The sequence below is a fragment of the Hetaerina americana genome, unplaced genomic scaffold (genome assembly GCF_022747635.1).
Source record: "Hetaerina americana unplaced genomic scaffold, ioHetAmer1.1.p SCAF_1, whole genome shotgun sequence".
NCBI classification, from domain to species: domain Eukaryota; kingdom Metazoa; phylum Arthropoda; class Insecta; order Odonata; family Calopterygidae; genus Hetaerina; species Hetaerina americana.
The window spans coordinates 101,577,961-101,600,293 of NW_027286069.1; the positions used below are offsets into that span (position 1 = coordinate 101,577,961).

Here is a 22,333-nt window from a genome sequence, read left to right on the forward strand (position 1 = left end):
TATTTGACCGTGAAAAGTGGCACACATCACTGATGTGTCTCATACTTTTTGCATGAAAAATAAATATCTTCACTTTTGTATACTTATAACACACGTGAAGTAAGTGCGACATGCTTTCCGCAGTCCTTTATGGCAGACAAAAACCTACCTCCGAAAAAAGAAAGTAGTTCGTCTGTAAATTCCACCCTTTGCAAAATAAGAATATGATTTGGGAATACCTTTCATTGAATTTCAGCTAAAATATATAATATGTTCTCAAACGAAATATGATAGAGCCACTGTTCTTATAATAGTCTGTCATATTCCATGAGATTTTTCAGAAAACTTAAGGGACCGAGCGGAGTGATACAGTCTTTCCTCCCTCGGCTACTTCCGAAGAATCCCGCAATGTAACAAAGGGGCTCAAGAGTGACGGTTGGAAGCTGCGTCGCTGTGGAGGACGCGTGCGTGTTTTTAATGTTTGTGATAAATAATATGTGAATTTACAAGTGATTAGTAAGGCGTTTAGGAACCGAATCGCCTGTGTGAGTGTGTGATGAGTGCTCTCTGAGGATTTATCTACTTTTCTTCCCCTGAGATGAAGCGCCGAGAGGATTATATGCCATTCTTGGCGCTGACGGTTCTACTGGTTTTCATATGGTTACCCTCTGTGACAGGTAATACTTTTTTATTCATTAATATATTGTTTCTTTGATTGGCACATAGTTTTTCGATCGTTTACAGAGTGGGGATAAAATTTCGATTTACGTTTCGAGGCTGGACAGGATGCATGCAGCAACAAGTTGCGACCCCATCGTCGTCTGTTTGAGTTTCAGGGTTCCCCACATTGTATGTTTAGGGTTCCCACATGAAGCATTTAGGAAATTAGTGACTTCCGGTATTATTTCTAAATAATAATAGCGTTAAAAATAATAAATTTATCTTTGTTTAAGTGCGGGTAGAGATACCAACGGAGAAAAAATTTGAAACGGTTACCTATAATTCTATCTCAGTAGCATCCTCGTGTTTAATACGTATACGTTCTTTAATTTAACCAGGTTTTTTTTTTGATGAAGTTGATTTTTATTTGTTGATTAGGTTAATGAACAACTTAGTAAATTGTTTATTCATGAAAGGCTTCCATAGGAGATGCGAAACCATTGTTATAAGTACCAGTTTCGGTCGATGCAAAATGTTTGAGAAATATGATTGTTTTGTTCGACCTAAGGAAATATCTAGTCGTGGCAGTTTTCTACAACTCGCTGTTTTTAGTGCTCCCGTGATTAATGATAATTTAGTTCACTAAATAGCTTTTCAAAAACGGCGATGAAGTAGCTGAGGAGCCGGGAGTAACCACCTGTTTGTCATAGCTATTTGGTAACATTTTAACAATTGGTAAGTGGTTCATTAAGTTAACGATGCGAAGAATTGTAGTCACATGAAATAAATAATATATATTTAAGTGTTCTTAATTTTGAAAGTTACATTCATCTGTATGTTAGAGTTCGCCGCATTATGAACATCAATGGAATGTGGTGTTCATTTCGCATAGCAGTGTTGAGCATCGTATTGGAAACAAAAGAATCGGTATCAATATTGCAACCGGTATGTGGACCTGGAATGACCAGCGGTGGTGTGTCCACCATCTTAACATCTCAGGTCGACCGGAGGTGTCCGGCTCTCCCTCGGGAGTGGGGTGAGAGGGCGACTGAGCAGTAATGGCGTCCGCTCTTTTAGCGTAGTTCACGTTGTTCCTTGACTGCACGTTCATAATATTCAATGACTATTTATTAATCGTTGTCAGCTTTTGTAGCAATGGAAATAGTTAAATTGCAGCTTTAGTAGCTCTTCGTATCATTTTGTGCTTGCTGTCCGCTGCGCCAGTTAAAGTCTCTGAAGAAGGTTGGCGTGCACCAAATGAAATTATATATCCTGGCAACCCTTAGCTTTTGATATATACCGTTTTTATTGCAGTTTTTTCGCATTAAATTACTAAAATCCATGCATATTGATTCTGTGTTCCTTTCAACGAGGGCAATATCATCCAGTACCACCATTTCTGTCATTAGTGTCGTTTTCAATCTGGCTCAGTCACTCTCCATTGGTCATTGGCAGTGTGCAGGAACTACGAGTGTAGAGCGATTACATTTCTTCAACTCGAATTGAGTGGCGTATTAACTATCGTAAATAATACAATATAATCCTGACACGACCAGGATATAAGAAATATAATTGTTTCACATTTATTCATAGGCAGGTGCTGCGTTTTGAGCTCCTCTGATGATGATGCCTCATCTTACCTGGGAACTCTCCGACATGACATCCAAATCAATGCCCCTGGAACGAAGCGACCCAGAGGTTAGCGAGCCCATTAGGCGCAAATTTAAGACCGTCGTGTTTTTCATCCTTTATTTTCTTCAGTGGAATAATTAAGATTGGTAGGCTTGACGGGGTTTACCATTCCAGGTGGAAGATAGGATGACGTGTATCTTAAACCAGTAGTGAAACCGAGTTGATCGGATGTATTCATCTCTCTATTGATTGTGTAAGTGTTGCCTTATGGTGCTGGTTTGCTTGTGGTGCTGGAGTGACGTCTTCGGTTTCTGCCATCAATGGTTTTTGAGCAGGTTTTTGCGTTGACACTCCCAATAATAGACATGCGACTGGATTGTCAGTTAGTGAACTAGTGTATGAGAAAACCTGGATCATGCGCCACTAATATGATCTCTCTTGTGATTAAACCAATTGATTTACAATGCTTAATACCACGGAAATTCTAAAAAGTTTTGGGTATATTTTGTGCCTTCGGTCGTCATCCAGATCCCCTGTGACTCAATCAAACGATCATCAGCCTCTCTACGCCGAATGGTTTTTAATCTGAAGAACTGATATACTAGGGACATCAATGCGTGCAATTATTTCACTTTTCCGCGAGTATTTTTTGAGGGTTATTACATTTAGTGTTAATCTGCTGAATGAGAAACTTGCAATCACTGGAAATTCAAGTGGAATAATGTAATAATCGTTGAATTTGAACTCTCGTGGAAAGAAATAATGAAGATTTTTATTTTAAACAAATTTCATTTTCGAAAACTTTAATATGGAAACGTATAATTTGGTCAGTTTTTGGAAAAAGTTGTGCTTTTCTTTTGTCCACGTTAAATTTTATAAAGTTTTCTCTTCAAATTAAACTAATTATGTATGATGTATCATGGTACGTAAACATTGGAAATGTAATCATTTCAGTTCTACTTCTATGCATTAATTTGATCATTAAATCATACTCAATTAAAATGAATAATTTGTAATTGATTGTTGGGCTATTTCTGCCTTCTAAGTTGTAGCTAATGTTGTTTATTTTAGAGAAAGATTATACTTGTAGAAACTAGTCGACTGGCTTTTTATTTTTCCCCTTCAAGATATATTGTGATTGTAGAAATTAAATCTTTATGTGCGTTTGACATAAGCTGGCGGGATTACAGTAGATAAATATGTAATCCATTTTATGCGCTGTGAATAAAAAAATAATTCAACTTTTGCCTGCGTACCCATTTACGTATTGTATTTTTAATCCTTGAAGAATTCATACCCTCGGGAATATCATTTTTTAATAATTAAAAAGAGTTCAAACGGAAAGATCAACGTTTTCCAAACTTGATTAATGCAATTTTTTCCAAATCGGCCATTATCATGTGTTGTTAAAAACTGCAGAGTAGACAAAAAATAGGGTTGCATTCCATTCACGTAAAATACGCATAAATCAAAGTTTTTTCACTCTCATTAATTGAGATCGTTTTTTGATACAACATAAATAATTTGAAAAGCAATTTTTAGCACTATATGTGTTCATTGGCTATCACATAGTCTCTTCATTTTTTGCAACCAGAGTGTTTTTCCTTCGTCACAACGTCCCTCTTGTCGGGGTGAAATAGAATTACGAGCGTGAAGAGCACTATCCTGGATTTGCATTCAAGCAGTGGCGTAATTACCCTTCTGCGTGCTCGGCTGCGAAACTGAGAATCTTGTCTCCTGCATCACATTGATGTCTGAATATTGAATTGCATTTTCCATTGTCGGAGATCGAATCTATGCACACAATATTCCTCTAAAGAATTAACGTCGCCGTGATTAATTACGTGTATAATTTTTTTCAATTGATCTGATTAGTAACTTTTATTAAGGGGTGTTAATGTTAAAGCTTTAACCGAGCCTTATATCTTTGGGCAGTAATTTAGATAAGTCTTCGGAGGCTGGATGCGAAAGTTGTAAAGAAAAATGTAAAGCGAATGCTATCGTACGTTGGAGAGATGGCCATCGCCTTTCGTTTGTTAGTTACTCGTAATAAGCACGCCCTTTGTAGTATTTTATTCGCTAGCTAGAATAGGTTTCTCTTTATTGCCTGAATTCTTCTGTCATTAGTGGCAGATAGGAATTATTTGTTATCGGGTTCATGGTACTTACAGCATGTTTCAGTGAATTTTTTCGATAACTTGCCAATCAGAGGGGGTGATTATTTCGTGAGGTGGTGTTTATCATTGAAAATATTTGTCCCATTTTCAATTAGTTTCAACTAGCGGATACAAGTGTTGACTTACTACTGATCTGTGGAGTTATTTTTGATAGCTGTATGGAATTAGTAATTTCTCGGGAATATTATAATACACCTCTCCATTATTTACGCGTGATTTGGAGGTCTCCTTTATTTAGTCTCTTTTATTAACCTTAGAAAGAAATTTAGATGATAACTACTCTAAATTATATTGCCTGACATGAAGAATTTGTTAGTTAGACAGTGCTGTATATTGCGATAACAGGGTGGCCAGCCATCCTTGAAAAGTGGGAATGGAAGAACCTGAAAAAAAATCCAGGAAAACCGGAATTGAGTGTTCTAAGCTGGAATTAGATAGTGAACAGCAGAAGGAAAACTTATTTAATAGCATTATTTAAATGTAATGTGAACGGTTAGCCTAGAGATATTTTTTAAGTATCGGCCTTCAATGTGTTTTGTATCCTGCATGAAGGTGAAGAATTGTGCCTCGTATGTCTGTTCATTTAAGGAGAATTCATGCAGTTAATCGGGCTAATTGAGTGCCATGCCATGAAAAAGCTGTCTCTCTACCGCTACGCTACAATTGGCTAGTACTGAAATGTTAAATACTTGTATATTCTTAGGGATAAATATTCAAAGAAGCTCCATTGTTGGCGCATTGGGATAATGCGCCATGCAACTCATGTTAATCGCGGTATTTATCCTATTTCTCTAGTGGCTAGCTTATGAAAAGCACTCATATTTAACACCGAAGAATAAGTTTGCCTTGCACAAAATTTGTATCCAACTCTGCACATCCTATTGGGTTATACTTAACTAAGAGATTGTTGAGGAGAATAAGGGTTATATGTCAGCTGTTATCAATTCACCCAACTCGTCACCGTTCAGTGCTGACCTCCAAATCATACCATTTTTATGTGTTACCGATGGTGGTGATCCATTATAAATTTTATTTGATAGATTAAAGAAGTTTCCCGGGTTTGGAGTCAATTCTTTTAAGATTAGAATAGAAGTCGCTTAGGGTTTTGTCATGCAAGTTTGAAAAATCATGTATTCTACGGTTTTTATTAGTGCGAAGACTAAAAGCAGAGTGAAATAATAATTTAATATGATGAGGGCTCAAATTATACCCATTCTATGATGAAACCACTATTCCCGGAGGTCCCTCTCCACAAATATTCATCCACCGCCGGCGAATTTTTCCTGCTGCATGGTTAAAGAACTAGTATCATAAGGTTTTCTAAGAAATGATATAAGTTAATAAACTAAACACGAAACTGGCACATTAAGCAGATACGTGCAGGAAGTTTGTGCCATGAACATTAATTATCTATATCCTCAACAATTAATTCCAATTCTAACATTTTGAAGTTGCCTGGTATAGAGCTGAGAAGTTTTTCAACTTTCGTATATTCTCTCTAAGTATTATGATTCTTATCGAGGTTACTGTAGCCCTACGCCGGCATGGTATTAGGATTTCAACCTATAGAAATCCAGGCTCCCTCAAGAATATTTTTTCCCGCGACCCAAGTTTTCCGGAGAATCAACGTGGCTTAAGAGGACCACGAAACGCGGTCCGCGTTATGTTCAGCGCCTATGGGGTGGCCCACCATTAACTGCCAACATCCAGGTTGATAACTTCATCTTAGGTGAGAAATAAATTAAATATGAATTGTGGTTACCAAAAAAACAATCATTTAAAGATAATTAATCCATAGTGGTCAGCAATTACATGGTTTCCGATTCCAGGTTTTCAAAGGATGAAAATTAGTTTTAAAGATTTAAAAACCCTTCTTACTACCTGGTTTACCTAATGTAATGTAACGGACACGGCTAAATGAACATCTCAAATATTTCAGCATTTCCACCTGAGGCATAAAAAACAATGAATGGATAATTAATTACAATGGATACTTAAATTGGAAATGAAATAAATAGTGACTTCGTGATTCCACAGAAAATTTATTTCGATACGACGAGGCCCGAGTTGGTTGATTTTATGCAATGTTTGCTGAGGCAGGCTTTCTGTTGCGGAAGGATATTTCTTTGGTGGTCCTTTATCATACTGCCTTGACTTAATGCTTAAAAATAATATCTTTTGGACAGCTGAAGTGGATTTCTAAAAGTATTGAAAATACTGATTCCGCTTTGCACAATTGAAACTTTGTAAAGTCATCTGAGGGTCTCTTCGATCTAGGTGAGTGAATTATTTGAGAGAAACGCAATACAGTATCGTCACTTCGTAGAGTGATCAGAGAAAGAAGGAAGAACATTAGCAGAAAAATGCTTTCAGCCGATCAGCTTACTCGGCGTGAGACCAGTTCAGTGATGCAAGGGAGGCTGGGAACAGTGATTATAACGAGAACAGTGTGTGACAGAGAGAGAGAAAATCCCGTCGACTGAAGCGTCCGCAGAATAATTTCGTGCCGCAGGTGCAGGCCTCCTTCCTGGTCATCCTTAAAGTGGGTTTGAGCGCACCGAACTTACACCCGGTTGTCTCCCGCCCAGGAGCGATGTCGCGTTGCTTTTGGCCGTTTTCAAATCCCCCCACCCTCTTCCCTACCCCCGTAGCCACGCTCCTTCACGGTAGGGCGGATCCTCCCTACCCCCTTAAGTCACGTCGATTTTTTTACATTAGGTCCCAAACCTCTTATTAAACTTGCCTTGGACGACGAGCGCCAGACATTAGCATGTCGCTAGTAATTGACGGGTCAAAACGAGCACCAAAAGTTTATCTGCGGGCTACATTTGCCGAACATGATAGGCCCAATTAATTTTATTCTCGCCAAATTACGTCTTTGGGGGAAGGACGAAGCTTCGACGTTTTTACTTTGTTTCACCTGGCGTAACGTCTCTTTGATCTAGTCCCACCCCCAAAATTCGTGACGTCATTCATGGACGTCTCCGGTTGCCGTGTTGGGAAAGAAGTGGAGCGATTGGAATTTAATGGTGATGCAAAATCATACCGGACAGCGAATGAAGTGTGTAGTCTCCCACCCTGCGACGCCGGGGGAAAAAAGGTGCGTGGGTTAGTTTATTTCCTTAGTCGCGGCGTGGGCCCCCTTCCTCCTCCCACACCTTCCGTCCGCCTGCCTTCGCTTTCACCCCCCACCTCCAACCTCGTTCTCCCCTTCCGTGGTCACCCTTGCACCCAACTCGCTCGCTTCCCCCATTCCCCTCAATCCCGTTCCCTTAAAACGTTCTCTCCCCTTCTTCTCCCTCCCGCCGCCCTTTCTCCTCCTCCTCTAGCGAGTCGGTGGTTGCAGCTGTCGGGTCGGCTCGGGGAGGCGGCGTTGGTTTGAGGGATGGGTCCTCATGTCCTCTGAAAGTCTTGGGTGAGTCGGCCTGGAAGCCCGTTTTTATCATTTTTTCCGCTTGCTCGACGCCTTAGAGCTGCCAGGGCGTTCTGAACAGTCCCTCTGGGCCGATATCCTTAAAAACTATGCACAAATGCGCCTGTCAAAATTAGTTTTTAAGATCTCAACCACTTATATTGATTGAACCACTCGATCGAAGGAGGGATTATTAAAAAAATTGCTTGGATATTTCTATAGTTGGCAGTTAAAAGTTGGCGGAACTGGGACTTTTCCCAGTTTTGGAACCTGTCCAGTGTCAGGGGGAAGAGGTGATATCGAACTCCCCTCCCTTGCCCTCACGCTCAAGTGGTTTTCCAGTTCAGAAAATTTGCTCGACGAACAGACCGACACACCATAGAGCCAAATCCACATGTATTCATGCTGTAGTTACAATTACTTTAATCATTACGAGTAGTTAGCTCTTTCGACGGTAAGGCAGAACGATCGTTTTTCACTGAACTTAAGAGGGACATTAAAACCTTTTCGTAGCAATGTGGTAATGCTCCTAACCACCTCCCACCTTATCCTAGTAATCCTCAAGGCCCAGCCAAAATTATCTTATACATTTGATCTGACAGTGAATTACTCTCTCTTCAGAGATTTTGGACGAGTTTCGACGTACCACATACTAATTACAAGCTTGGGATCCTGATAGGATGATACGTTTCACTTTAACCCACCTCCCAAAAAATATGTGGTTATAATATAATGAGGCGTGATTATGACCGAATGTTGAATTGCCTTTTTTCGATGTTACCTACTGTGTTCGTGACGATCAAGATTTTTGCCCTTTTTTCATACACCTTAAGGGAATCACCTATTTAACGGAAATTGTTTGAAGAATTTTGTGGGTGCCTATAATCAAGCTATAGGATAGCAATTAAGAGCAGTAATTCCACCTGTTGGCTAATTTCTTGCGAGTCAACCAATGGAATTTTATGTGACTGGATCCCTCTTCTAAGACTGGCAAGAAAGTCATTGAAGAAAGTTTTAGAGTTTTGGCCATTCATTGGTTTCTCTTCTACTATTTCTCCGCAGTTGTTTTCTGCAATGTGCGTCCTTTCCGGTGAATTAAAATGATGACTTCTACGAACTTGGTCTGAATCATACTTAAACGGTTATTATTTATTTGATCGGAGATGCATCAAGTATCATGAAGGTACTCATTCTGCTATGTTAATTTATGTCTTGGTTGTATTAGTACGAGGAAACATCTATGGCGTGAGGTGTATTTGGAAAGTTGAATTCAAAGCGAGAATCGGTATTTTGATGGTACATAGGGTAAGGTCAGCCATTTTTCCTATTACCTAAAGGTTGTTATATCTTGCTCTACGTCGGCCGTACCCTGCAATTCAAGGGGAAGTGCAACACAGCCTATGGCATCTCTGGTGGTGGCTTCAGCTGCCTTCGACGTCGCCCGACTTCTGATGATCTATTCCAGAAGTGGAGGTGGGAAGAGCTCTGTGTCCGTCCAGACATGTCCAAGCAGGTCGTTCGGTAGCTCATAAGGCCGTTTTAATTGTTTTCTTCCCACCACAGCTCCCAGTTGTCCACCGAAATTGCTCCATGCGTTGCTTTACGATCACCCCTCTGTATTGGAATCTAGAAATGAGCCCTCGTCATCGCCGGTATTCGACGCCGGGCCTTTGATCAAGCACCTGTAGTCGGGAATGCGGCCGCTGGGCTACCGTCGAGTCCGCCGGAGCTTTGTGAGGGGATGCCCCCAGTGAGAGAGAGACGGAGAGGAAGGAAGGCAGCGGTTGTTGCGATGGCAGCGAAGGGAGGAGGTGAGGCAGGCCGCGCCGGTCGACCAATCAGGTCTCTCCTAGTCGGCAGCTGCCCCGCAGGCGGCTCCCCCGTTCTCTCTCCCCCCGTTCTCCTCGGAAATCATATCCTATCCCCCTCCTCCCGTCCTTTCCCAAACCCCCTCCAACGTTTCTCTTCCTCCCCTCTTCGCCTCTTCAGTAATTCGTAGGTGCCCCTCACTTTCAGGCCCTTTTACCACTCCCTCGCCCCATGTGGATGACCATTGTTGCTCCAAGGAATGGCAATTCGGGGCGTTCGCCGCCGGTAGCAGCCCTTGCTCGGCGCGAGGTGGTGGTGATTCTTGCGTGGCAGTGGGTGGGGAAGGGTGGGTGAGGAGCGTGAGGGTTGTGTGTTAAGGGAAGGGGACTAAAACTCGAGAGCACTTGCTCAGCCCTCTCGTCCCTTCTGCTGCCTCCTCCCACTATTCCTGCCATAGTGCGGTTCTCGAGGATTTTCCTTGGCCTCTTGGGATAGGTCTTGATTCGTCCCTGAATTGGGTCCGGGGGGGGGGGGGGGTTGTTAAAACTTGTATTAGGTGTTGTCGGCCCATAACTTGCAAATGATCGTATCTCAGAAAAAGTTTCCGTTTATGAAGATGCCGCTGTAGGTTTGTCGATTGGGCTTTGTTTAAAAAATGCCAGGGAAGGACATTAGTAATTTACACTTGGACAATTGAAGGAGTTGACCAGAATGGTGCGCTCTGTGAGCATTTTGTTAAATGATTTGAAGGAATAAAGTCATAACATGAAAATATTGCAAAATCTGGGGGGCAATAAGAATTACTTAGTACGTCGTGTGGGCTTCTCTTTGGAGCCTGATATCACTCCGCGCATTCCCTGTAATAATTAAAATCTGAATGGCTATTTCACGTAATACCCTGAACTCTTAATTGTTTAGACTTTTTCTTTGGAATGAATGGCATGGTAGTACATCCTACAATTTTTTGACATCATCCGAGCATTGTAAATTTTAATTTTAAATCCAAGGAACTCCTAACGAATTAGAATTCATTTCCGAGGGTTCCTCTTATAGACTTAAAATGCAAACGGAAAACACCTCTATCTCCTGTCGTTTAATACCTATATGAATGGCCGTACACACCCAATAGCCTCGTGAGGCTTGGTTATTTTAATATTTAAGTACCATTTGTGAATTTAAAAATTGGTGCCTTTCACGATATCATTGTAAACTATGCAATGCATGTACATAATAACTGCCATCTAGTTCGACCGTATTAAAATTATGTCTCTGCCATCCTTGACTACCGCTCTTCCCAGATAATGAGCTTTGAGTCGAAAGCTGTCAGCAAAGTAACATTTACAACGGTGATTTTTTCGGTTATTTATTTTTCCCATGGTCACCGATTTTATTGCTGCAGTGCACTTCCTATTCCGTGAAGACCGAGTTAACCTCTTGGCGAATGGCTTCTCGAGGGATTTGGCTTTTAGATCAGTGCATGCATCATGGGTGGCGAAGGCCTCTCAATTTTGTACCCTTTTCTGTCCAACCTCCCTCCTCACACCCGTTCAGGCATTTCCCTGCAGGTATTCCCGTTCGGCCCCTTCCCTACCCCTCCACCCAGACTTCCCCCGGGAGCCCCTCGCCCTCGTGGCAGGCTCACTTCCATTCTCTGAAACCCATTTGTATTCCCCTACCTGGCGTTTCAAAACCTTTCTCCCCATCCCATTTATCGGCCATCTCCTCCGGTTTTAGGTGGAACCTCCCCGGCGGTCAGTCTGACATTTTTTGTGAGACGTCGGGGGGTTAGAAATCTCCTTTCGGCATTCCTGACCTCGCATCCGATTGCTCCCCAAACGTGCAAAGAGCACTCACCTTCTCCCTTTCCCGAAACTTCCGTTCGGAAATGCTTATTGGCGGTCAGTCCAGATGGACGGTCGTTCTTAAACAAGTTCAAACCTCAAATCAATTCGGTCCTTTTTGGGCTCGTTCGGTCTCCGGTTCTTTCCGCCCTTAATTTTGCGTCGTTTCCCATTTTTGATCATGCCATAAAATTTTTACGTTTAATTTTCGTTTATTTATTGCTTAATCATGGGTGGGAAATTCATTTTATCTCGAGTTTACATTCCGGCAGTCGGTTTAATTTATATTCATTGATCTTCATGTAAGCTTTTATTAAATGTATTTTTCTATTTTTTTTATATCCACGGCCGTTAAGGCATTTATTACTTCACTATAAAGCAGAAGTTTTGCTACCAATGGCCTTTCCTGTGTCTTAAATTTATCGTCGTCCATGTGGATGATTGAGGCGCATTAATTAAATTCGTTCATTCAGCCAGTCATTGCTGCGAAAGTCGCTGCATTTATCTTGATTTCTCCCACATCACTTGACTTGCAATCTGTCTTCGAGCGTATATGTGATGGCTTGACCATTGTTTTCCTGAAAGTATATTTCGTTGAACCGGTGCTGGAAATGTTTACGTGAAATCACACTTTTAAGTTTTCGTTGTCCGAGTAGCGAACATGTATGGGTTTTCCCATTTCCCATTCAATTCCTTAGAATTCCAGCTGTGGTGTGCGTGAGTCCAGTATCTGATTCCTACCAATTCTTTAGAATCGTAGAACGTTCAATCTTCTGATTGGTACCACGAAGCGCAATGGGGCGACCACGTTGCATCCCAAACCCGGGATTACAGTAGTTCTCCCATGTTAATTTTGTAGAATCCATACCTTAATTCATTTGTATGATCATTTTGAATGGCAAATTTTGCTTCGGAAGAAGACAGCTAATGCTAATCAATACATACTGGAAAACCTATAGCTGGGTACTTAAGTTGTGTCAAGGCATCGATATTAACATTTCCAAAGAAACTTAGATGATTTTATTCATCAGGTAGCTGTCTATTTTCACTGGACCAGAAATGATCTTTACTACTGTGAAAAAATGACGACTCTCAGATTATTGCCTTTATCAGAGGTAAACACTTTTGTAACGTTCAGCGACGCCCAGAAGAGGGTGTGTGAACAAGGGGAGTATTATTTAGCCGAAATGCCCGGGTACTATTGTTAATGCATTTTACTTAAATATTTTGTCATTTTTAAAGTTAAGTTAATTGGCCTCCCGCGTTTTATTTATAGTATAATTTTGAGATCATCATCATGGTATTCCACTCACTGAGCCTCTTTACCCGAAACGTTGTGATTGACCCTTTGGTCCTGCTCCCGGCGTTGGTGTTATTTTTGCGATTCTTTGGTGTTATTTTTCAGTGTTGGAGGCCCTTATTTCATGCATGGAGTTTTGTGGGTAAATGGAATTTGAATGATTGAAGATTCGTAATGCATTCCAAGTCGTTCAGTATGTAAATTCAACTAATAATTGTAGCGAAAGTGTAATTCAATCCATCTTCCGTGGAGGTGGATTGCATAGTTTCATCCCACTCGCGTGAGAAATATTTTTGTTGCATTACTTATCGTTTGACTTAACCAACATATGGACGTTAAGTTTTAAGACGTTTATTCTATTTTTGGTTCCGCTGTCTAGTGCTGTGATTAAATTTAAGCGGAATGTCGCAGTCTACCATGCGACTCCGCACAGTAACCTTTACGTCCTCTCTCGCCTGGAGCAGTGAATACCTGAAGTGTGTGGTGTTGTTCAGAGCAATGTAAACATCCCGAAGCTGCCAGTACCATATCCGAGGGGAAGGTTGGGCGGATGTTGATGGAGAAACCTGGCGCCTGCTTTTACTGACTCACAATAATCGCTGCCCAAAGGTTCGCTCTGCCCGTGGCTTTGGACGAGGGCCATTCTTGTGTAATTAGTGTATTCTGTTCTCCGCGAGGCGTGGGTGGGGAAATCACAGTAACATCATGTTCCGTTGCCTCAAATCGGACCCAGATGTGGAAAAACCTCGCTGTATTTATTTCCCTTTGCATTCGAATAACTCGTCAGCAGTCGGGAGTATTTCGATTAATTCGGTGCAACTTTTTATGCGTGTTCATTTACTTCATCAGGTAACTTTTACGTAGTCTCATCGTTTCCTTAATGTCCATTAGTGGCGGATGTATTTTCAGTTCATTTACTAAGTCTTCTCAATGTGATCTAACGAGAGCAGCAATCTTGCTTCGGTCGATGATATGAAGTCCTCAGTTTTATGCGCGGTAGGTCATCAAGGAAACCGTGTTCATTACCTTGGTTAAATTCATGGGCGTGTAGAACACGTGTGCTCTCATCGGCGTGTTGAAGTTATACACATGCATAAAATTTTAAAACTGCGGTCAATAATGTGTTGAGTCGAATAACTTGTTTGTCGCACTGATGTTGCGGTTTAGAATCCTTTCGTCTTTGGATCCTGTCCCTTGTCAGGTATTTCATAACTGACTTATTTAGGCGAACTACGGATGTCATTGATTTTTCATTGACGGATTAATGAAATTTGCGAAAACTGCCGACGTTGATAAAACTACTGATTTCTGTTTTTGAATAAATCAATTTATTCAAACGAACTATCAACACATGCTCGAGTTGAAATAGTGTTTGATCCACGGCGAACGACTTCTGTTCATTGGTTCATCATCTTTTCGCTCTTTCTTGTGAAAAAACGGACCACATCTCCCGTCTGAAGAAGTCCCAAATGATGAATTTATGAGATGACGCCATACCTTCAGGTCAGGATCAGTAAAACCCTGACTGAGAATGGGCAGCAATGTGGTTTATTCGAGTATAAAACCCAATCGTTGTTACAAAACAGCGGCAATTTTTTTTCTTTTACCTCTACGAGAATGACGTTGCTTTGTGATTTTTTAATGACAGTGTAATGTCCGAAAATAATCCGTCTCATGCCCAGTTGCTTGCTGCCTCTGTTGGATCATCTTCCTGTGCATTACAGAGGCCCTTTAAAAAACATTTCATGGTTCTATCGTTTCCTTCCCTTCACCTTTTCACGTTTGCCCCAAAAGCCGATGCGTCGGGGCCTCCTCATCAATCCGTCTTTTACCGAAAGGTTCGTCGTATGTGTGCGCGCGTATCCTCCACATTGGAGAGGTTGGGCCGCTTTCAATCTCAACACGTGGCCTCTTCCTCCTCCCCATCGCGTCCGTCCCTTCGAAAGCGCTTACCGTGGATGGCCCATTGTTGCGTAGAGACGAGTGTGCGAGGGGGAGCGGCCAGTATCCAGCGTTGCCAAAAGTATTGGCTGGAATAAGTGAACCTGAACCTCATCGAATCCTGGGTCATTCAAAATCCAAATTTTGTGGGAAAATGAAGCGAAGGCCCATGTTGCAACTACGTGTACGGACGCTTCTGCGAGATTGCCAACATTAATTACTAGGTTTTAAAGCCGCTATCAACAAATGTTAACTGCTGAAAAATTTGGTCTGTTGGATTTGGTTAGGTACATGTTTTCTTGATGTACATATTGTTAGGTACATGCTGTTTTTGTGACTATATCTGTTAATCAATTCGGGACTTCGGCACTGTCAATCGGAGGATTTCTCTTTTATTAAACGGCATATATAAAGTTTCGGCATGTAATAAAATAGCCGCACTGGAAATACGAATTTGGAAGTCTGTACTTAACACACTGATATTGCAACTTTTCTTCTATTTGAAGTGTCATTGTAGTTTTCATATCTGCAATAAAAAATGTATATTATCACAGCAGGATGTAGAAATTTTTCGAGGAGGATACGAGGTAACATTTTGATTCCCCGTTGCCGTTGGCAATGCTGCATGTGCCCTCCACACCTTTTTTGCCTCTCCTTTCTCGATCCCTGATGGACCATCGCCTCTCGTGATCCGTCCCTTCTCTCTCTCTCACTTAGTCGACGCCCCCTGGCGACGGCTTCAGAAGTAATCCCCACCTTTTCATTCCGCCATGTTCCACCGCCACATCTTACCTCGCACCTCGAGCATTCACACCCCAGGCGCCATTTTTTTTGTTTAGGCTGTACTGCGATTTCTTGTCCGATTTATTTCAAGATGTCATCCTGGTTTCGGATGTTCGATGCTATGTGGAATAATTGTACCTGTCATGCGTGCAATATTGAATCTTTAATCACCACCCTTAAGAACGGCTACTTAATCGAAATGTACGAAGAGATCCTATAACAATGCCTTCTTCTGCATTATAGCTTTTTTTTTACCCCAATGGTCGTTTGGTCGTCTTGTGCGTACGCATACCTATGTGATTTGCATGGACTTTTTTCTCAATGCAACATTTTACACCGCTATACGTAGAACGTTCAATAAATTGCATGGAATATTGATATCTGAATCATTTCCTTGCTGTTTTAGTTTATTGGTTTGGATATCTTATAATTACTAAACCTTAATTTATTACCATGATTGTAATTTGTAAATAAGTGTATAATTTGCATTTAAGAACGATTCCGGGAAATATATTGTTTGTTCTAGATAAAATGACTTGTATATTAATCCGCTTTTCTTATGTTTTAACTACAATACATGTTTGCTAAATGATTTTAAATGTCGATTATAACTGCATGTACATGAAACAGGCTATCTAAATGAGATATGCTTCTCTACTCACGCGATACGAGCTGTTAGTAAAAAGGGACAATAACTAATGGTTAGATGATGTAATGACAATAGACTAGGCTACGTAGAATGAAATAAGTTAAAAATGCGTTTACACCATACATTTTTTCATCCTAAACTATTAATTATAATAAATATTAATATAATAAATATTCCCCTCCCCGGACTACAACCTTGACGTGGTGGAAGGGCTTGTGCGTTCCGATGACCCCTAGAGCTGTGCTGGCGGGAGTAATAATTATTGCTCCTGGTAGGGTCACCCATGCCAGATAGGTCGAAGGTTAGGAGCCAGACGAAAGGTAGTCCACGCAGCGTCTGTTCCTCAGTGAGGCGGCTGCAATGGCGTCTGACCCCAGTGGGGCAGCCAGTAAGTGATGGTGTCACGTTAATAACACTATTGAGGAAGGCAACGGGAAACCACCTCAATTATCATTCCCTAGAAAAATATGATGGACAATAGAGATATTTTGAGTCCTGGCAACCACGGGGCTCGGCCCAATCGGCCGTGTGTCGTGCCCGGCAGCGGGGGAGGCAAGGCTTCCGCGGTCGTCATCCCACGAAACCCTTGCAAGGGAAAACCAGCAGCAGCAGGACAGAAGACGCAGGAGAAGAAGACAAAATTAGTTAGAATAGGAACGTGGAATGTTAGGACAATGATGAGGAGAGGGAAATTGGAGAATGTTAAGCGAGAGATGGAAAGGGGAAATATAGATATTTTAGGTCTATGCGAGGTGAGATGGAAAGATAGCGGGGATTACTGGAGTGATAAGTATAGAATAATATACAGCGGCGGGGACGAGAGCCAACGAGGGGTTGCCATAGTATTAAATGAAGAGGTAGGAAGAAGCGTAGTCAACATAGAGCAGGTAACGGATAGAATACTACTAGTGGAGATAAAAGCAGAACCGACGAACTTAGTTATTATTCAGGTATACATGCCACCGAGCAACCATAAGGAAGAAGAGATCGATAGGATATACGATCAGTCAGAGGACATGATCGCGTGTGTTCCTGCAGGGAAACATTTGATAGTGATGGGGGATTGGAATGCGATGGTAGGTGATGTAAGAGATGGTGATGAGGTGGGCGACTACGGTTTAGGCACGAGGAATGACCGCGGGGAGAAAGCAGTTGAGTTTTGCAGGAGACAGGGGTTAGTCATCACCAACACTTGGTTTAGACACCACAAAAGACGCAGGTATACTTGGAAAATGCCAGGTGACTCAGGAAGATATCAGCTAGATTATATCCTGGTTAGACACAGGTTTAGGAATAGTGTGATAAATTCCCACAGCTTCCCGGGAGCGGATGCGGACTCAGACCACAATTTAGTTGTTATGAAATGTAGCGTACGTTTCAAAAAGATAAGGCAGGGGCGGCGAGTTAGAAAATGGAATGTAGAAGCGTTAAATGGGTTGAAAAGGAAGGAATACAAACAGGCGGTAGAGAAAATCATGGAGGATGGTAAAGGGCTTAGTACTATCGAAGAAAAATGGGAAATGATCAAGAAGGGGTTGTCTACAGCCGCAAAAGACATTATTGGAACCGTTAACGCTAAAAGGACTAGGAAACCATGGATCACGGATGAGATGATTACAAAGATGGATGAGCGGCGAAAATGGAAGAATATAAATACAGAATTAGGCAAAATGAAGTACAAAGAATTGAACAATAAATTGAGGCGGGCAACGAATAAAGCAAAAGAAGCATGGTGGAAGACGCAGTGCGAGGATATGGAGAGTCTCCAGAGGAAGGGTGAAATCGGTGCGCTGTACAGCAAAGTTAAATCGTTATCGGGAAGTAAGAAAGGAAGAGCTATGCTAACAGTTAGAGATAAGGCGGGTAAGGTAATAGTTGACGCAGGAAAGATCCAAGAGAGATGGAAGGAGTATATAGAAGAACTGTATGGTAAAGAACTCAGACCAACAAAGTTAGACATTGAAAAAGAAAATGACGTAGAGGAGGACAGCTTAGGTCCAGGCATACTAGACCATGAGATAGAAAGGACACTAAGGGAGATGAAACTAAATAAGGCCGTGGGGGTAGATAACATTCCCGTGGAACTTTAGGAAAATGTGGGAGGAAGAGGCTATATGGGCTGATCCGTAGTATTTATGAGGAGGGAATCTGGCCGGAAGACTTTGTGAGATCAGTTTTAGTTCCTATTCCGAAAAAGGTAAAGGCCACGTCATGTGAGGACTATAGGACAATTAGTTTGATATCCCACGCAGCTAAAGTTGTTCTCAGGATCATAAACAAAAGGATAGAGAGTAGGGCAAATGATTACTTAGGGGATGATCAGTTTGGGTTTAGGAAGGGGAGAGGTACGCGTGATGCCATTGCAGTAATGAGATTATTAATCGAGAGGAATATAGAACACAACCAGGAGGTATTTGCCTGTTTCGTAGATTTCGAAAAAGCGTTTGATAGGGTGAATTGGGAAAAACTAATGAGTATTCTGCAGAAAATAGGAATAGATTGGAGGGAAAGGAGGCTAATCCGCAACCTGTACATGTCTCAGACTGCTCAGGTGCGGGTGAGAAACGGGGAGTCAGGATGGGCAGTGTTAGGAAGGGGTGTGAGGCAGGGTTGCCCATTATCACCGTTGCTGTTCAACCTGTATGCAGAGGAAATGATTGAAGAGGCATGGGAAGAACTCGAGGTAGGAATGAAAGTGGGTGGGGAATTCGTAAAATCAGTTAGGTTTGCTGATGACCAAGCTTTAGTATGTCAGTCAGCCAAGGGGCTGCAAGCATTGCTGAGTGAATTGGAAATTCAGTGCGACAGCAATGGGATGAGAATCAATATTAAGAAAACAAAGGTTATGCGATTTTCTAGAAAGAAAAAGGCCAAGCTTAACATTAAAATAGGAGGGCAAAAACTAGAGCAGGTAGAGCAGTTTACGTATCTCGGTAGTGTTTTGGACCAACACGGTCAAAGTAGTAGGGACGTAAGGAGAAGAATTGCGCTAGGCAAAGAGGCTTTCACAAGGAGGAGGGAGTTGATGACGGGGACTTTGAGTAAGGATGTTAAGAAAAGACTCGTAAAAACTTTGATATGGAGCGTAGCTATGTACGGTGCGGAAACGTGGTCATTGAAGCAGGAGGATAGACGTAGACTGGAGGCTTTTGAAATGTGGGTGTGGAGAAGAATGGAGAAGGTGAAATGGACAGAGAAGAAAACAAATGAAGAAGTACTTGGTATGGTGGGAGAAGAGAGGGGTTTGTTGGGAGAAATCCTGTGGAGGCAGGAGAAGTGGATGAAGGGGGTATTGACCGGCAGTGGGATGTTGAAGACTGTGAAAGAGGGTAGAATGTTGGGCAAAAGAGGAAAGGGAAGGAACAGGATAGGGATGTTGGACGGGATGAAGGGAGGAAGAAAGTACTCAGAGATGAAGAGGGACCTGATATAGAGTAGGATGATGGATTTTGTGTTTTGTTAGGAGTAATAAAATATTTGTTTGGTAGTTGTGTCCATCCAAAAACCTACCTTAACCGGTAGATTACCTTAAAAAAAAATAATAATAAATATTAGTCGGAAAATGTAATTTTTCGAAATCATGCCCTACCTCCTTCAGATATGCTCTCCTGGGTTAGGATTTTTTTAGTCCATTGTATTTCCTAACAAATTCTGGACAGGGCATGCAGTCGTCTTCTTGCCCTCCCCGCCTTTGTCCTCTCCATTGTCGCAGTGCTCTGCGCAGGGAGCTTATCCTCCGAGTGGTTGGGGCCTCACGGCTGCCGCCCCACCTGGCCGCACATTTTTAAAAGGAATCACTAGGAAGGAGTTTTTTTGCCCTAGGAAAATCCTTCGTTCTTCGTCAAAGCCGGAACACTTACCTTTGTCGTGCAAACCAAGATCTATCTATGGTGAATGGTTTTCTTAGGAGCGCCCAGATCAAGTTGCCCCGGGCCCACTTTTGTTAATTTTGATTTAGTAAGCAGGGGCTGATGGCGAGTAGTTCTTGCTCGGCGGGAGGTCGACGCGACGACTACCAATAAGTATGGCAAAAGGCTAAAATGAAAATTTCGCAGCCCTATTTTTATTTAGTTGATATATTTTCTCCAGAGGAACGTTGGTGTCCATTGTTTTCAAAGTTATTCGATAAATTATTCTGTTTCTAGTTCATTGAGTTACACATCCAGGTACTGGCTTTGGCAAAATGTACGTAGCTTCGGTGAGAATATTTGTGATTGAATGAAAACGAAAATCGATGTTCGGCGTTACTAAGGTTTCAAGGATAGATTAAGATTTAAAAATTAAATGCCATACCAGTGGCGGGGCGGACATGGCCTGCAATTGATGTACCCTCTGAGTTGATCCCAAGTCTATTAACATTGTTTTTCGAAGAGATACGATACATGCTGTTTAAGTACTGACTGCACATCGTCTCAGTTCTCGGAGGATTGAAAAATCATTGCTTGTGGTCTATTATTATCGTCATTATATATTTTGCGTGACTAATATCTGAAGTTTCCCGCTTTTGAATTCGTATCTAGCTTTCAATTTCTAGAATAAAAAGAGCTACGTTTGCAAGCGCTGCAGGCGAGGCGCTGTACAGCTTTGAGCGCGTAAGGGTTGCTACGAGGGGAGCGGCTCAGTACAGCCCTAATGGCGCCCAATTGAAATACTTATAAAGCGCATTCACATGAAATGACTTTCTTTTGGCGTCACTGGGACCAAAATGGAGCCATGTGGTCAGGACGGCTGGCTTCATTATTTGGCGCGATAACAGCCATTGATCAAGTCAGGTCGGGTTTTTCCGTTTTAAATCGTCATGTGCTTATGATACTTATGCTTGTAAATGTTTATACGTGGGGATAAGGATCCAAATGCAGCAAAACAATGAGTTTTAGTATCTAAAAGATCCCTCGACGCAAGTGGAAGATGGCCATTAATATTCTTTGTGTGATTTATTGAAATTGGTAAATGAATTTCAGAATTTAATCCACCAATTACATGCATTTAGCGGCCTTTCCTCCCACACCCGATGGTGCTCTAATGCTTTCCCGTGTTTCGGTCGCACCCCGCCCCGATGTTAGTTGAACCCCTTGCGAGAGCGTGGTACCTGTGAGGCGCGGTTCCCCAGGGGAAGGGCGGTGGGTGAATCTGTCGAACGTAAGCTTCGTGTCTCGTCTTCGGGCGCCCCATCTCGCCCCCTTCTCCCGTTTACGGCCGAGCGGCTCCGCTGAAAGAGGCCGATGGCGGCGGTCCATGGAACCGCTGGAGGGGAAACCTATTGGTGTGCCGCGGTCTTTCTTGCCATCTTTGCAGGCGGCGTGGAGACATTTTGTGTTGCCCTGGGTCCTTTAATCCCTTTCCCCTCACCCAAGTACTGTGGCAGTGGGAGTTTTTTGTGTGAACCAAGTGTCCGTTTGCACGAAGGACTTCACTGCCTCACAGCGTCACACCGTTCATATCACTGCATTTAATTACTAACATTGGCTGCGCGGTCAATTATATGATAAACGCTCTGTCATTTTCGGTAGGCTTCACTTCCGTAATGGAAGTAAAACCAAATAAAAGGTTCCGTGAAAATCCATTACTAATTATTATATTTAATGCAGGAATCCATGCATAAGTGGGTGGGGCTTATTTAAAACACCGTCGTTTTAATAATCCGTACACCCGCGCTCCAATTACCTATTACAGACTATTTTTTGGCATTTTATACGATACATTTAGAAAACTAAGAGCTAAATACGTAAATCCGGGGGAATGAAGATATTCTCGAAGTATTGTACAAGCTGTGTGATTTTTCGTGTCCCAGCTACTTCTGATAAATCACATGCCGCAGAGGACCCCTCAACGTCCTAATGTGTGAATTTCACACTTCGTTGGCCTTCCCATTAAGTGAGCTTGCACTTACCTATAAAACCAAATTTCAGGATGATTTATGTTGTTTTTAATTGATACATAGCCAAAGCCATGCATAATAATTTGCCTTCGGCGTCAAATTCCTTTCGTTAGTTTTACATACCTGTCATGGGGTGTTAAACATTAGGGCTTTAGGTGGCGCAGTCATCCCTTTTAATATACGTAATAGTTTTCTGGATGATTTTCCTTATTAAAAATCAAATATGTACATAACTCCCTTTTCCTATAGGTCTGAGAATTAATGCGTAAAAT

The 22,333-nt window shown here is 42.0% G+C and overlaps 1 protein-coding gene across 1 annotated transcript in view; it reads left to right on the forward strand.

Annotated features, from left to right (window-relative positions):
* Positions 1-484: 484 nt before the first annotated feature.
* The window catches only part of N (neurogenic locus Notch protein), a 232,379-nt gene continuing 210,530 nt past the window's right edge, over positions 485-22,333 (forward strand). Inside the window, exon 1 of the mRNA XM_071594212.1 lies at positions 485-656. Coding sequence (XP_071450313.1) covers positions 578-656 — 79 coding nt within the window. The 5' untranslated portion in view covers positions 485-577. The remainder of the gene's footprint in view (positions 657-22,333) is intronic.